The 18048-nt window shown below is 32.7% G+C and overlaps 3 protein-coding genes across 5 annotated transcripts in view; 1 reads left to right on the forward strand and 2 right to left on the reverse strand.

Moving 5' to 3' along the window:
- The window catches only part of LOC123700808, a 535837-nt gene extending 520123 nt beyond the window's left edge, over positions 1-15714 (reverse strand). The window contains exon 1 of the mRNA XM_045648148.1: positions 15696-15714. The gene's annotated coding sequence lies outside the window, so the exon portion shown is untranslated. The remainder of the gene's footprint in view (positions 1-15695) is intronic.
- Positions 5798-9267, forward strand: LOC123700799. 3 transcript variants are annotated; one of them, XM_045648136.1, is made up of 2 exons: positions 5798-6154; positions 7345-9267. In XM_045648136.1, the coding sequence occupies exon 2, from the start codon at positions 7456-7458 to the stop codon at positions 8704-8706; it is 1251 nt and encodes a 416-aa protein (XP_045504092.1). In that variant the 5' UTR covers positions 5798-6154; positions 7345-7455; the 3' UTR covers positions 8707-9267. The 3 variants fall into 3 exon arrangements, with proteins under 3 accessions (XP_045504092.1, XP_045504093.1, XP_045504094.1); XM_045648137.1 differs by having other exon boundaries at positions 5803-5914; XM_045648138.1 differs by having other exon boundaries at positions 5828-5844.
- Positions 11135-14417, reverse strand: LOC123700811 (putative glutathione-specific gamma-glutamylcyclotransferase 2). The gene is made up of 3 exons (XM_045648154.1): positions 14132-14417; positions 13573-13801; positions 11135-11329 (listed from the first exon to the last, which is right to left on the reverse strand). Exons 1-3 carry the CDS (start codon positions 14264-14266, stop codon positions 11151-11153), a joined length of 543 nt encoding a protein of 180 aa, XP_045504110.1. The 5' UTR covers positions 14267-14417; the 3' UTR covers positions 11135-11150.
- Positions 15715-18048: the final 2334 nt, after the last annotated feature.

The raw sequence follows: 18048 nt of genomic DNA on the forward strand, positions 1-18048 counted from the left end.
TTGTAATGACTTCGAAAGAATTATAATTATCAAGTTCAAAACAAAAATTTCCTTGTATGATGTTTGTATTCGAAATCGTTAATAAAATTATTTTTCTTTTTAATTTTAGATTTATGCATGAATGATGAGAACGTATTCGCTAACGCCTAACGGTTTTTTTACGAATTTTTATGATTTACAGTAGTAATTCTGATTTCGATGTAAGTAGGCACTTTTACCTTATTTTTACCATCGTCTTAACTACTAAACGAAAGACAGGAAATGTTTATAATCTAATATTATCAGTAAAAGGTCACCATAATAACCTAAGAACCGATAGATAAGCTTGAAAGTTGAACTATAAATCTATTTTTTATTTAATTAAAAAATAACATAGTTAGGTACTTACGAATAATTAATAACTATTTTGTAAAGGAAACTATCACCGCCTATTATAGTTACCATATTTAATATTAAAAATATAGTTAACTAAGTACTAATAAACACATTTGGTTCAATTATATATTTTTTCAATCGTCACTTTACAGGAAGCTAGAAGGCCTTGAGCTTATCAATTAAAAAATATACAATAATTCAAATTTCAAATGTATCACAAGCAATGAACAAACAGGAAAAGTCCTATAAAACATAGTTTTACAGCTTAACATCAATATGCTCTAGGTACTGCTCTATCTTCTTTTGGTAACCTCTAAGTACCTAAAAACTTAATTATTATGCTATTTCATTAACCCCTTATTGCATGAATTATTAAGGAGATGAAATAAAAATTATTTTTTTGCAAAAAAGTGTTTATTAAACCTTACATTATGAGATCAAATTGAGAAAAAAAATTATTTACTTATATTATAGAAAATATATAACGGCGCCATATATGGACTCGTATGCAGTGTTTGTTGTATTTTTTCTGTCATATATGGCTTCGTATGCAATTAGAAAAAAGTAACTAATTAATAAAATAAAAACATATTCCGGATTAATTTCACACACACGGTTGCTAAGCCCCAAACTAAACTTAGGCTTGTATCCTGAATGCTAAGGCAACTGATATAGTTACTACATATACTTTATATAAATCCTATCCTACTAATATTATAAACGCGAAAGTTTGTGAGGGTGGACTTATGTGTATGTGTTTGTTTGTTACTCCTTCACGCAATTGCGTGAACTACTGAACCGACTTCTATGAAATTCACATAATATAGAGGGTAACTTGGACTAACACATAGGATAGGTTTTATCCCGAAAATCCCACGGGAACGGGAACTATGCGGGGTTTTCTTTGAAATCGCGGGCGAGGCCTCGGGCGAAATGTTAGTACTTTATATGGATACCTAAATAACACCCAGAATCACAGCCAACTTATACTTCGTGAAATTGCTTAAAACAATTACGTTTGTCATTATAACATAAAAACACGTTATATTTTTCACATAACGTGAAGGAACGAAATTGGAACAATATAGGCATAGCTGACGGGCGTTCTTCTTCCAAATTCGGTAATGACTAATCCCATCAGATCGTACAGAATCAAAGTGAAAATCTAGATGTCCTGAGCTGTCCTAGAGTTTTTCATAGCTTTTTTGTGGCAATTGGCGAGTCAGAAATACTGATGAGACTCCAGAGATGCCGATGTTTCTAAGTTTTTGAGAGACGACCACGTCTTTTGGTAATAAGAGCTTTCCCTGACTTTCGCATTTGCTCTGAAACGGCTAATTAAAAATCATACAGTGGCATATAGCATGAGATGATATGATATTTACATGCTTAGCAGTGAGATAAAAGTGTCCAGGATCGATACTGGAACAATCAGTGAAAGTATCCTTGAATGCATACCAAGCCACATAAGACATAATATATTTTGGACGGAATGCATACGAAGCCAAATATGACAGATTTGGAAAAGTACAAAAAAACATGATTAAAGCAAGAAAAATAACCTAACCAAATGTTTTACCTTATTTTAGAAAGACTAAAGAATGAAGTAATATTTTTTTTCATGGCTTTACTCACCTTTTTGATATTGAAATCTTAATTTGAAAATCACGGTTTTTTCCGCGCACCCAAACCGTCGCACGCGCTAGACTAAATCTATAATATATCTGATGGATAATAGTTACACTGTATAAATTAATTACATTCCAATTCTCGATGAAATGCTGTTTAAGATGTAAGGTAGTTTTTTTAGATATTGTTTATAGTTAGCCTATAAAAAATTCATAAACTTCGTCGTCCATACATGGCTTTGTATGCGGTAAGGGGTTAAATGAAAGTTATCTTACGATCAACTTATATAAATCGATAGTCCATCAATAAGTATAAAAATGTTCTAGAAATAAAAACATCAATATCACACCTTAATTGCATAACGGTAATTTATTATCGATCCAAGCAGTAGGTATACTCAGATGTACCTAACTGATAAATGATTTCATTGAAATGATAAATTAATATTGTAATCAATGGTCATTTTATATAATGAATGCAACTGCAATTATTGAGTTGAAAATTTTGTGATAACGTGATCGAAATATCCATTATTTAAAGAATATACCTACTATGTATATATAGGTAATTGTGTATATTTTGTTACTAAATAAAAAAAGAGCGTGTGTGGCGAGCTCACGAGTCAGAAGTGAAACTTCTTTGGCAAGATTTAAATATACGAAATCGTCGCCACACACAATAATGATGTGACGGTATTGCCACATTGCCATGACGCGACCTTGAAATTTTACTCTCAACGCGCCACAAACGCAAAACAAAACTGCAAATAATTGAATTTTATATTATATCTATTTGCAATATTTTAAATTTTGAGAGCTTCGTAATTAGCCTCACATAGATTTGTTTTTATAAAAACAACATGAATCAAGTATTGTTTCAATTCTCTCGTCTTGTTGTTCAAAACGACGCATCTTATTAGACCAATAATTTTCCCCATTCGTTAGAATTGCTCACCTTGGCATTTGATATGAATTATAGCAAACCATAACTATTGTTAATGGCTATGAAATATTATAAGTATCATAAATTAGAGAAATATATTATACTCTATATTTTACATTTTCTTAGAGACAGTGCAGCGCAGTTAACTAAGTACATACAAAAGCAAATACACAAAAAGTATTATAACGATTTATGACGGGTAACAAAGGCAGTCAATTATTATTAAGAGTTAAAGGCCACCTATTAGATTTATCCTGTCTTTATTGTGATGCATAAATAACCCGCTTTGTCAGTGCCTGTCTAGATAGAACCAATTATGGTAAATAAGGACGTCGCACATTTGCCTTATCGGTATAGTCCCTGTGCGGAGACACGGATTATTTTATAAAACCACCATTTTATAGGATTTCCTTTCATTAGGACATAATATATTACCTACCAACCTACAACAAATTAGTCATAGTGTGTTAAATCTGGATGTGAATTGTGAGGTAATCATGGCTAATTGTACTAATTGGTCAGTAGGTAGAAACACTATTATCGGTTAAGCAGCATGACTATATGGATGTCGACCAAGTATGCTCAGTATGTCCTAAATTTTACAGTAATTCTTGCTTGGAAAAGCGTTAAAGTCGGTCAGTAATTAGAGAGCCATCGTTAAGAATGACAAAATCCATTGCAACCTAATCGGACACGTAGACCAAATAAAAAGAAACGGTGACCATATGGAGAAGAGCGAGCGTGCTGCAACATAAGTTGTGTTCCGTTATCATTGGATGCATTTGAAATTATTAATTATTGTTCATAGTAAATTGATACGTAAACACACTCGTGTTATTATTACATCTGTGATCTAATACATACCTGTCTAGTGTCTACATACTTTAAATTACCTTTTATTGTTTATCTAAATGCTTCAGTTCGCTGAAACTTCGTTCACATAATGTACGATAAAATTTCTTACTAGGTATATGTTGCTCTATCATTCAGGAAAATTTCATTATAATTGCTTCCACCGGCTAGAAAAATAGGAAATACATTTTAAAAGGCTTTTATGTCTTGTTATATGATGTAAATAGCAGAAGGTAGAGATACTAGTTAGTAGGTATAGTGTTATATTATCTGAGGTAGAGAGTAGAGACATTGGTTTAAGTTCAGATAATATTTTTATTTATATTAGTTTGAACACTAAAGGATACTTACATGAAATTAAAGAATTACGAAATAAAATAATGTCGCACAGGCTTCTAAAATAATGGGTCTGAAAATAACCTTTGTTATTGCAACTCGCGCGCAGTCGAGAAAATCTTGACCTCGATAAATGATTACTAATTACAATAATATGTTGGTACTTACTACTTAAGTATTATTTTTATATTCTTACAATCAGCATTATGGTTTAACAAGTGCAGAAAATTGCTGCATTGCAAGGTTACATAGCCTCTAAATAAAATCGTTATAATATCGTGACCCGTTTTCGTTGAAATAATTTAACTACTAAAATTGTGCCAATAAGTAGATTTGGTATTTTTATGAGCTGCTGGCTATTATTTTTTTGCAAATGAATAAATATAAGTTATATTTAAAAAAATATGTACTCATAGTCGACACTTAACATCATTCTTTGTGTAGAGCCACAGTGTAGAGCGAACAATCGCTATCTTTGAATTTAATTATAAATTATGTTAATTTAAATTCGTTCTGCTAATCTGGCTATACCTCGACACCTCGGCTTATAGAGGTATTGAATTATTGATAACTCTGTCTCGAGTCATTTAGAATCCAGTCAGGTGTTAAGAAAGCTATGAGTACGACCGCCGAAGTGGAACGGTGACTCACTCGCGGTTTTGAACTTTGGGAATGTTGACTTTTGTGTTAGTCAATCACGTTGTCTTGACTCTTGAGTCGTTTGGTAGCAGACATTTTATGCAACTTCTCGTTGAAATTTAATTAAAAATTGATTTCAAACTCTAAAGAATACAGACAATGGCGCAAAATGAGTCGGAAGCACAAACTAAGAGCGTGAATCATTTCTAGGCCGCGTGCTCATTAGTTTGGAAACTGGGTGCAGTCAGGCGTACGTGCTTGACTAAAAATTCATTTAGTTTACCCAATTATCTGTTTTAATTTATCAGAAATCAAGGGAAATTTTAACAAGAAACTTATTGCACACTCTACAAGTAATTACATTGAAATGTACTTAGGTATAATGTTGTTCGAGAGCATTAAATGCCAGACTTTCAATGTAAATATTTTGTAACATAAATCACATTTGGCTTTGCCACTAAACCTTCACACAACACCGTGTTTGGAGATTACCTCGAGCTTGCATGTAAATTGAATGAGATCACCGTTGAAATACCCGGCTAGTGGTAACGCCCTGTTTATTTTTAAAATATTAAGTAAAACTCCTTCCATAATATGATCACTCAACGGGAAATGTTGCTTCCCACCCTTGTAAATTGGAATATAAGTAGGTACATACTTACTTACTTACTAATAATAACCAGCCCTGAAATTATACATTTAAAAAATATTTCGGAAACCTCAACAGGAAATTGCTTTATTTTTAATTGTTGGTATTGACATTTTCTTATTATCCTCCGGTTCCGCCTGCCCTCGCCAAAAGTACCAGAGAGATACAGCGAGATTGTGGTCAAGCGCTTCCCTATCGACAATAAAAAAAAGATACAACTTGTTAAATTTAAAAATATTGCATACCTAGATACTGTTATTTCATTCATTAAATATCTACCTACTAACTAGCAGTGTTGAAAGCTCGAAGAGAACGTATAAACATACCTACGTCCACGGTTACCACATACGCGAATAAACTCAGTTCTACGAAGCAGTTTTCGGGCAGGATTCGTAAGGACCAATCGACATTGTTGCTCCTTAGTATTATAAATATTCTAAATGTCACTGACCGACCGAGTATTCCCACAAATAGTGTTCCTACATACTCATAGTATGCATGTAAAATTAGCGTCTGATCCCAGCTAAAATGAAAAAAAAAACAAGTGTTTATAAATAAAACGCACATGGCACGCTTCACGAAATCACTGGATGTACGCATATTCAAAATAGTTCGCTGATTCGCTTTGTGTTTACAAATATATCGTTCGCAATCTATTATTCCTTCGCTGACCTTTGTTATGTGCATATCATCAGTTGTGTCCGGTTAATCTTCTTTATTGTGTATAGTGTGGTGTGTTTGAAAAGTGATTTGCTTAAATTGAAAAATTCTCGATTCATTGATACGCTCGCTCTCGTATTAATAGTCGTTACGAGAACATTTTAGTTTACACGATGCGAATTATTCGAAACCGCGTTTAAAAATGACTAACCACAGAGTGTATCCCCTTACTTACTCTATATTTATGTTCAATAGATATTAAGCCGTGTCTTGTGGTGAAATATGTACTTCGCCTTAGCTTAGTGTGGATATATTTTATGTTGTTTACATACAAATTTTAGGTTATTGTTCTACTTTTTAAGTGTATTCTCAGTTCTCAGTGCGCCCGCGCCGGTTCAAAAATCTTTGCAAATAATATACCTATAGGTAATTACATACCTACGTACCTACTTTTCAGGATATTTGTCGATTTCATTTTACGTGTGTCATTGTGTAGTCTAGCTTTTAGGTCGTTAAAATGTTAATATCGCTGTAAAATACATGTAGATTGTAGACGTAGTGAATATACTTAGTGTTCGTTTTATAGATAATACATTTGTTTTAAGTAGAGCAGCATTGATTAGGTACCTATCGATCGGCTACATAAATTAACTTTCAAGTATTTATTTAAAAACATATTTATGTGCATAAGTATTTAAAACGTATTTATAAGAATGTTTTTATTAATAAATTAAACTATTTGTTAATTAACTCAAAGTAGAGCTACTAAGCATATCTTATCTTTATGATTGGCAGTTAATTTATGCTTTAACTATAGGACAAACATAGTAATTAAATTCGGTGTAACGCGGTCTCTATTGACACGAATACAAAAACTATTGTTTGCATATTGCTTCGGAGTGTGAATTAAGTATCGTAACATTTAACGTTTGCCGGCTAAGTCACTCTAAGTTCTAACGCATCGTGGAGTTAGATTTAATATTCATTATATAATGAACGTTCGACGATCTGACGCAGTTTGCTTTCACTCGGGCCGCTATTAATTACGAACATGATTGTGTTATTTCGTTTCTATTTACACAACTGTTTCGACTGCTGAAAGATAAAGAAACTGTGTAGGTATCGCGCTAACGCGACGTCGCTATCTTATCGGAGCCACTCTATTGATCACTCATCATTATATCGCGAACGGGCCGCCTTATACGGACGACCGGACTACCTTTATTGTCCAATTTAACGTGTAGACGTGTACTCTTTTATAGGCACGATGTTACCGGTGAAGTCATAATGTGTGTCGTACGAAAATAGAAATACAGTGTTTACAGGAAAATAGTATCAATAACAAAAGTGTTGTGGTTTGTTATCGAACGGAAATGGCGGCTAAATCGCCCACAACTAGTGTGAAGTCGCGGGAGATCATCGGCGGCGACCAGTTCAGTCAACGGCGCGAGGTTTTCGAAAAACACGACACGGTGTTCCTGCCCTTGCCGTCACCTACGACCCCGACACCGACCTATAGAGAGGTCGAGCCAATTATAACGTCCAATCACGGTAAAACCACTTCGAACTTCAAACGAAACACTGCTGGCTATTCCAGTATGCGCGAAACGAGGAGCGAGGATCGCAACCATTACGATTTTCGACCACGAAAATATTCCGACAACTTTACATCGGACCTAAATCAAAGTGATGATGCAGACTACAGGTACAGTACTGCCGAACGAACGAGGCGACTTTCTAAAATGCGAAGAGATTTTCTAACTTCAAATCTGCACGAGCCAACTGATAGTCCATTCACTCGAACCGGCGTTCGCGCCTCGATGCCCGCTAAAAGCGTGAACGTAACAAGTTACAAAATCGAAAGTCCTAAAATTTATAAATTTCCTTTCGCCGAACCGTATACTACACCGACGCCAGTTCGGCGTATTATAATCGATTTGGGACCAACGGATGACGAAGATGTTCAAGATGGAAAAGAAAATCACGTGCCACAAGAAAGAAGAAAATATCAAAGCTTGCCCAATGAGGAGAGCTCACCAAAAATTGATCGACAAAAATTATTTGAAGAACTTGTCAAAAGATATTCTCCACAACGTAAACCTGTGGATTGGACTCTGCCGCCAACGAGACCGAAAGTCGTGGGTTCAGTTCCAAAGTCGACATCGAGTGCAGCAGATAGTGTCGATAGTACGGATAACATAGACAAGGATGATGTATTTGAAAAGAAAGAAACTGAGGAACCAAAGACAACATCAAATGAAGTCGAAAAGGAAAAAGTACCGGAAGTTCAACCACATATTGAAATTTTACACAACGGTCCGGAAAAGGTACAGGAAAATAATAATGTTTCCGAACAAAAAGATCAATCAAAGAATTCCCTAGTAGAGGAGAATGACTATGTTCCCGAATTATCACCTATAAAAAGGCAATTAAGCAGAGAATCAGCTAAAAGACCACCTAAGGATGCAATAGTAGATTTAACCATTCCAGCGTTGATCGACAAAATGAACACCGAAGGTGAAAACTTGGAACACCAAAAGAGTAACGGTAAAAAAGTTAAAAGAAAAAGAAGTTTCCTTGATAAACTTCTTGGACGCAATAAAGGAGTTAAAAGTGACAAGTGATAACGGTCGATGTGATATCGTTTGCCAAAGATAACTGCAATCCTGTACGGTTGGTCGAAGCACATGACGTCGGTTTGCCTTATCGCTGTTAAGGTATCAAATGGAATATTACATAGTATTTTCAGTAAAAGAAACAATTAGGTATCGATATATGTATAAAACTAATGAAGGTCATACTTCCTGCACGCTATCTTAATGCATTGGTAGGTTATCGTGAAGAGATAAGGAAAAGTGGCATGTGACACCCTTTCTGCTAAATTTCGATTAGAGTATTAGGTAACCAATTATACTAATTACTTAAATGTATAAATTTTATCAACCTAAAGGTGTTATTGTTATTTATAAATCATGCATCTGTGTGATGATGTTTTGTATAAAATATGATTAATGCTGTTATGCAAATAATTGTTACCGAAACTAATTATTATTAAATATAATATATATATATAGTTTTACTTTTATTTTATTAATTGATTTTTTTATATTCGTTAACATAATATGTTCCTAAAATGACAAAATGTGTAGGAAATACTTTGCATAATAAAATTGTTATTTAAAATATTATTTGGTTTTATTACAATATAACAACAAAAGATACATACATAGATAAAGCATAAATTTCATATTATCACTTGCCTATATTGAAAAAATATAATTAATAATACCTACTTACAATAAGCATTAGATATTTTATCTGAATGGTATCTATAATACTTGACAATTTCTCTACATTTGTTACAAAATCGAAACATTCTTTACATTTGTATTATATTTATCTTTATTACAGTTTACTTACAATCTCATAAAATCAATATCAAATACTGTATCAGATATCAAGCAAATAATTGCTATCTTTTGCCCATTTAAGTAGTTAATAGTTATATAATTAATTATTAGCTTTGTGGCTTCACTCGTGCAAATGCAAATGTTTCTATTAGTAGTAGCAGTATATTTAATTATTATTAGTCTGTGGTAGTACCTAGTATCATCAAAGTCCGTTTTGCTTTTGTCGTGTTAGACACCATAGGTACATTTTACAGAATTCTGTGTTCATAATATTAATAGGATTAGGATAAATTCTTATCAACGCATTTTTTAAAAAATGTACACAATCCATACTAAGTAATATTATAAATGCGAAAGTAACTCTGTCTGTCTGTTACTCAATCACGCCTTAACTACTGAACCAATTTGCATGAAATTTGGTATAGAGATATTTTGATACCCGAGAAAGGACATAGGCTACTTTTTACCCCGGGACATAGGAAAGGTTTTATCCCGGAAATCCCACGGGAACGGGAACTATGCGGGTTTTTATTTGACTGCGCGAGCGAAGCCGCGGGCGGAAAGCTAGTACTATATATGTATAGTTCAGTACTTACGTATTTTAAAGTTTTAAATGAATTAATAAATGTTATTCATTTCAGTTTTAAAAGCAGATTACTATTAAAAATAAGATTTTTTCTGAATTATCATGAAATCGTGATGTTAAAAACGTTGAGCAAATTAAATTTAAATTGGTAAAAAATGATAATCTTAAAGACAATCATAAAATAACCTTGAATATTTATTACACTGTGGAGTTCTTCATACCCTCTTTAAATGGTTAATTTTATATAAAAGATTTTAAAAAAGGTTATTGTACTTTACTGTTATTTTTTAATAAAAAACAACGGTCTTTTTTTTGAACAATGCAATTCATTCATTTATCACAATTTCATAGCCACAACAATCAGTAAGAAATCTAAAAGAAAATTTCTTATTGAAAAGCCAAAAGAGAAAATCCTTAAATATATTATAATAATGACTCTCAATAAGAGTTTATATTTTCACAGCCTTGTCAGTATTTTTCCTATAGTACATAATATTTTGCAATACAATATACATTTGGGAATCATGCAAAATTATTTTAACTGTATCCTTATTTTATACAATGCAATTGAAGTTACTTGAACTTAAAACAAGGAAATACATTTAGTAGGAATACAAATTGAATAAAATGTCCGTCAACTACAATTTTATTAAGTAACTAGCTGCTCCGCGCGGTTTCACCCCCGTGGCTCCACTCCTGTTGGTCGTAGCGTGATGATCTATAGCCTATAGCCTTCCTCGATAAATGAGCTATCTAACACTGAAAGAATTTTTCAAATCGGACAAGTTGTTCCCGAGATTAGCGCGTTCAAACTTCAAACAAACAAACAAACTCTTCAGCTTTATAATATTAGCATAGATTCAAATTACAACATATCACTACACAGTAAAAAAAACAAAGTGACTTCCTACTGTCTGTCTGTCTATAAGTATGCTTAGATCTTTAAAACTATGCAGCCGATTTTATAGTTTAGTGAAATGTTTAAGTTAGTTTAGTCATTCTGGGTGAAACCACGGGCGTTGCCGTAAACAGAAAGCTAGCAATGATTACACTACATAATTACAATAATTGTCTATTTATCAGTATCAAGTTCCTTCACAGCAGCCTCAAGGGAGAAGAGATGATCGTCGTCCACTTCTGGTGCAATCTGCCTCATTGCATCTGCTAGTTGGTACACATAGTCTTTATTTAAACCACTGGGACCTCGACAAACAACTACCTGTTTGGCTATATCTTCTATTGATGCCGCACCTGAAATAATGAGAAAAATGGATTAAGCTTCTTATTACTCTGTCTACTTTTTAATGTTTTTATTTGGATAATCTTTTTGAACTTATGATGCAACCATTTGAGTAAAAACATATATTGTACATACACTCTACAAGGCAAGGTATTTTTACAAAAATATAAATATAAAATATAACGTAATGGCACCGAATACCGACCACTGATTGATACGGCTAAATGAATCCTTTAAAAGATAAATTAAATACTCTAGAGGTCATAAGAAAAAATGATATTATGAAAGATTACGAACTTATATTTTAAAATATGCACATAATTGTATTTCATAATGGCTTTTTATTACCTAAATTTGGATTTTAACTGTCACGACTGGAAATTAACTGAAAGCACCATTTTCCGACCGACTGAGTACAAATACACGTGTTTCCGACCACTGAGTAGCTAGATTCCGACCAGTCAAATATTTTCTACTAAAATCAACTTTATGATAATAGAAATACAATGGAAATTCGTAAAAACCCGTTTCGTCTTTTCACTGCATCACGCGTGGACCGATTTCGATAATTCTTTTTTTATTATATTACTTGAAGTACGAGGATGGTTCTTATGGAGAGATATTTTAAATATGTACCACGGGCGAAGCCGGGGCGGACCGCTAGTTTTAAATAATATTTGAGCATTTATTATAATAACAAAAACTAACTCTATGTTAGACTGTAGTAATTTAAAATTACATTTACTCAAACTCAAACTCATAAAATGCCTCACTGGTCATCCACACTAAATTAGAATGTCCCATTGACTACTTTGCCCAATTCTAAAATCCATTTCACCAAAAGTATTATTTCAGCTAATGAGAATACTTCAGCCTCTTTTTTATCACTCATGATGATGACCTGAAATAAACGCATGCAATTTCACTCAAGCACAGCGCAAGCAAAAGCAACCCAGTTGGACGGAAACAGGGAAATATATCGCACCTAGATTCCGACCAAACCTAAAATTGTGTAATAAAGCCTCTAAACCGAAATTGATATTCATTTTTAGTTCATTTCTATTTCATATGTACACTTATAAAGATCTCACAATTTCGTAGTTATGCAATTATGTGTCATAAACGTAAAATATAGGGGTTTTAAACCAGACCGGTCTTTGTAAATGAATAACGAAAAAATCAAAAAAGAGTGTCAGTTAAAACGTATATTACAAATAATCCATTAAAGTTAGCATTGGTCGCATACAGGTGTAGTATATAAGCATAGCCTTTAGAATAAATAACTTAATACGAAACCTCCACAAAACAACATGCATAATAGATAATTACCTTCTTTTACAAAGTGCGAAATTCCGTTTACCGACCGATTCGGTCGGATTTCGGAATGTTGGTATTTTGAAAAGCTCCTCATTCCGTCCATAATTATTTGTCCAAAAAAACCTATAAAAACACGCTATCTTTGCATGTATATTTTAAAATTAATAATTTAAAACACCAATAAAACGTTCAAAGTAAATTAATCACAAACTTACCAGAGTATTTAGCGTAAAAATCCAAATGTTTATTTTCACCGTTTTATGTTTTTTTCGCATTCAATTCAATACAAACTACACCCTCGCCTAGCTTTTCTTGGATTGACGAAATGTCGGTTAAAATTTGAAACCCAATTTTGGACAGATGACGTACGATAAGTGATTGAATCGAAAGCCTTCAGTTTCACGAGTGTCGCGCGTATTTTAAACGTTTTATCAAATAAAAATCAAAATGGTCGGATAGAGGAGGCTAGTCGGAAACCGGTGCCGTTACTTATAAATGCGAAAGTTTGTATGGATGTATGGATGTATGGATGTTTGTTACTCTTTCACGTAAAAACTACTGAACCGATTACAATGAAATTTAGCACACATATAGAGGGTAACTTGGATTAACACATAGGATAGTTTTTTCCCGGAAATCCCACGGGAACGGGAACTATGCGGGTTTTCCTTTGCAAACGCGGGCGAAGCCGCGGGCGGAAATCTAGTATAAAATATGTCACAACTGCTACAGGTTTCAATGTAAAACATGTATACAAAAGGGTATTGAAAAAAATGCTATCAAAGAAAAAAGCAACTAAAACATGATGGAATATAATTATAATTATAAACATAAATAAAAATATATGTAGTCAAAGTTCAAGTCAGTATCTAGAACTCTAAAGAGTAATTTAACATAATTTTAAACCTATTTTTATTTTTTATAACAACTATGGTACCTGCATAAGATTCATTTTCCTGTGTCGCTACATACAGCGTCAATTCAAAAGGTTCTAGTTTGCTGTCTCTTGGATGGAATGTTACTATTTTCTTGGAATAACCATTTTTTTCTCTATAATCTAAATGCTTTGTTACTTCGTCAACATCCTCACTTCTTATTTTATAAGCAACGCCCCATACTTTACTGTTAGGGTCATCGCTAGGAATCAAGGTAACTACTCTGCCTGGCTGAAAAATATAATATACAATTTAAAACAACTAATTTCATAGCAGAATAATTATATACAACAAAGGCCTTAGAAAGATTTGAGCTATCCAAAACTTATAACCAAACAATTTCAGTTTTAATTGAATCAATAAATGTTGAGCTCTTTATTGCAATAACTGCTGAACAGATTTGCCTGAGAATCGGTATACAGATGGCCTATTAGATAGATAGTTGATTACAATAACAATTTTTGCTATATCATTAAGTTTTTAGAGGTTTTCAAGTGAGTGAATTATAGGTTTACTTTGGTTATAAGCTGCTATCAAATTGTAATGAATTATGATTTTTACCTTTTCAGGAACTCCTCTGTGATCGATACTATGTTGATAGAATCTTCTAAGGTACCCTTTAATATATCCAACAGATTTATATTCATACTTAAAATCTACTTTCCATACTAAAGAGCCATATCCGAACACCCACATTTTCTATGTTCTTATTTACACTTAATATTTTTTATTATATTAATTTCAAATTAAATTATAATACATACATTCTAATTTCTATATGCATTTAAATTATTCATTAAAATAATAATCTAAATTTAAGCTACATTTTTACATGCAGTCCTGTGACTTTTATTTTGACATATATGACAATGACGTAACTTTTTCTTCTATTGTAAAAAGATAGAAGCTTTGGCATTTTGGCACAGAATCCTCAATAGTAGCTAAACCATTTTGGTTGCTAGGGTCTGGGCACAGGGTCTGGGTCTGGAAAGTCTGGACCACAGTCTGAACTATTTTTAGGAACAGTATATAAATACTGTCTATCTATAGATATGGACATATTTTTGAAGTGCAACTTCTTTGTCGGGGTTGGAAAAAAATTTGATGTAACATTTTTTCGTTACGCGTGACATTTTTCCGTTACGCGCCATCTTTTTCTTATCCCTACGACCAACCTACGACGCGTGATTTGACGTATTTCTGTAAAGTTGCATATATAGTAAATTATTTTTTTGAAAAATAAGGTCATAAGGAAGTTTCACTTCTTACGTGTGTACACTAGTACACACACATTTTATTGTGTGTACACTAGTACACACACGTACCAACCACAATCATCTCCGTAATCCAACATATTATACATATTATTATTGAAGTGAAACTTCTTTATCGGGGTTGTAAAAAAATTTATTGCAACATTTTTTCGTTACGCGCTATCTTTTTCTTATCCCTACCACGCGTGATTCGACGTATTTCTGTAAAGTTGCATACAAATAGTAAATTACTTCACTCCTTACGTACACGCACAGTTTTTTTTTAATTACGGGTGTCCCAAGAAGTAGTGATATAGGTACTGAATCTGGGAGGTAGAGGATCTAGAGGGCTATCCGAATCACCTCAATGTATGTTAGGAAGATATTAGGTGATTTTTCGTATTTTCGGAGTTATGACGTTTTTTTTTCAATATTTTTCCCATCGCCGAGCAAATCGCTGAGTACGATGAGATTTTTATTTATGGTAGATGAGATTTTTTTGTGTGCTATGCTGATAGATAGGCCTAAGCACAGGGCCTAAGGATAGGCTACAGGGATAGGCCAATTCAGTATGGTAACATTTACTATCGTTAGATATTTGAAATATTAACGACGCACGAATAGAAAGTATTTAAACAGTAAACACCAGCTAATGAGATATAAAATGCGTTTAAAATGTTAACTCCATAAACGTTTGATCATTCGCTCTGTATACCACACAGTATACCACCATGTAAACGACTATTTTGATTGAGGCGACTTTTTGAAATAAAATACATTTGGTACTGTGATTTGGTACATTTGTATGTTAAATAAAAAAAACTTCGTGCGTTTGTTGATATTTTGTATATTGTGTGGACCGTGGTGTGGACCACAGATTAAGTATTAGTTGGTATTAGTTACTATAGGTCTACCAGAATCTGATGGCATATTTATATTTAAGAAATAATAGATTTTCATATGGCAACTTTATTTGACAACTATCAAATTGGTTGTCAAATTATTTGTCTTCTTTGCAATTATTGAATAATTTTTAGGATTTTGTCAAAAAAATCTTCGAAAGTGTCGAAAAAGCCGCTGCGATCACACGCAAGAGATGTTGTTTATAATGTGTATAGAAAAACATTCGATGAAGAAGGGTCAAACACATCACAATTTTCAATTTTAATATTTTATTGGTCAATTGGACTTACCCGTTTTAATACTTTTAATTAAAAATATTATATGTAGGTAACTATAATATTGTTTGTTGTTTACAATATAATTTTATGAAAACTTATTACAGGAGTTTCCAATACGGCTATTCGTCAAGTCCAAGTCAATTTTATAATGTGTATATCTGTTAATACTTACGAAAATACCTAAACAGTTTTATTTTATTTTATAATAAATTATAAGCAATCTAGTTTTGATCTGCATTATCATTACATCCATATTTTCACATGGCATAATGATAATGAATATACAAATATAGGTATGTGAAAATAATAATATGTATTACCTTTATAAAAATAATATGTATATTATACATGCAAATATGTACCTATATAATATTAAGTGGACATCTCATTATTAAGTACAGTATTGTCCACTTATGTAATGTGACTAATAAAACAACAAGAAAATAAAAAATAAGCAGTATCAAGATCGTTCAGTCCATTTTCCCTAGGGTTGCACACTCAAAATTTTGATTTCCCTAATTGCCATCAGATTCTGGTTTACCTATACTTGATTACTACGTGTGGACCATGCTTGGACTATCTATAGGTTTGTAATACCATAGACTAGAGACAAAAGCATGCGTGAATTATTTGAATTTGGTGGCAATTTCAAAATAAAGTATTATGAGCACTACATGAGCACTCAATGAAAAATTATAGGTACAAGTATGCGGTATTCAATCAAGTTATTATAAATTCGAAAAATAAATATACAACATGCAGTAAATATATTATAGTATAACCATCTGAAGTCACTCTCATCGGCCTCATGCCCACCGTAGCAGAGAAACTTTGCCGAGACCTCGTTGAGCCTGTTTTTAAACCTTCCTCAATCAACAATAATGTAAAATTTAAAAAAGTAAAAAGACCTACAAAAAGTTCATCAAATTTCAGTGGAAAGCCAAACAGAGCAGTATATCTTGAGAAGAGACGTGTGATAAATAAGATAATTCCATCAGAGAATAAAAGACCTAGTTTATCTAAAACTTTAAAATCAAAAGAAACTATTTTAAAGAAATGTTTCGTTGATATAGCCGTTAATACTCTAGCAACTGGGCCTTTGAGATGTGACAATTACTGCGTAACTATGGTTCGAAAAAGGGACCAGAACTCATGCAAATGTAGTAAGCAGAAAGTTAAGCCGAAAGCAAGCAGCAAAATTATTCAAACCTTATACAAAAATAGTTTTATGGATAAAGCTTGTGCTCAATCTCTTCAAAAGGTTAACTGTGGAACGCAATTTATTGAACGGCAAAATAGTATATTGAAATCTAATTCTAAAAGACCGTCTAAGTCTAAAACTAACATCAACTTTATTATCCCAAAAGATTCATTGGACTCAATTCATGATGAAAGAAAACCCTCTCGTATTTACATTAATAATTGTAATAGGAAACATTCTGAACCTTCATATCACAACCTTTCAGCACATTGTTTGGGTGGAAAACGGTGGGCATTATCCAACTATCCAATACGAGGACCTGATTTTTAGCATTTACTTAAAAAAAAAACCTTCTCCTGTAGCTTAAAAAAGATGAAATAAAACCATAATAGCAAATTTTGAAAAAGTTTATTTCTTTTATCCTCTCCACTACATCAGCACAAAATATAAGTGCTTTCATCTTGTTTTGTACCTAAAAATAATGTTTTCAAAATGAGACCAAACTATTGTTTATTAAAGGGCAGTTTATTTATGCATTGAAATAAATGTGGTCACTACCAACAATGGAGAAAAAAAAAACAATTACAGCCTGTGATTATTCTAACTTTGAGTATAAGTAATTAATAATTAACTAAATTAATTAATAATAAACTATTAATTCTAATCAAATTAATAATTACTAATTATTAATTTGATTAGAATTAATAGTTTTCATATGTTCCAATAAATGTTTTACAGTTACACAATTCATTTGCAATTAAGAACTTTGTTCATATCTGACTGCTATCCATAAGTGCCCTTACGCACTAGCGGTTAACCGCGGGGGCGCCTTACCGCGCGGTT

This window comes from Colias croceus, chromosome 20 (assembly GCF_905220415.1).
Source record: "Colias croceus chromosome 20, ilColCroc2.1".
Taxonomy (NCBI): domain Eukaryota; kingdom Metazoa; phylum Arthropoda; class Insecta; order Lepidoptera; family Pieridae; genus Colias; species Colias croceus.

Bases quoted from the DNA above. Each gene is read 5' to 3' on its own strand.
- LOC123700799 (XM_045648136.1), top strand. From the start codon at position 7,456: ATGGCGGCTAAATCGCCCACAACTAGTGTGAAGTCGCGGGAGATCATC.
- LOC123700811 (XM_045648154.1), bottom strand. From the start codon at position 14,266: ATGTGGGTGTTCGGATATGGCTCTTTAGTATGGAAAGTAGATTTTAAG. The intron at 13,802-14,131 runs GTAAAAATCATA...TATATTTTTCAG, and splicing joins ACAGAGGAGTTCCTGAAAAG to CCAGGCAGAGTAGTTACCTT. The intron at 11,330-13,572 runs GTACCATAGTTG...TCATTATTTCAG, and splicing joins GGAAAATGAATCTTATGCAG to GTGCGGCATCAATAGAAGAT.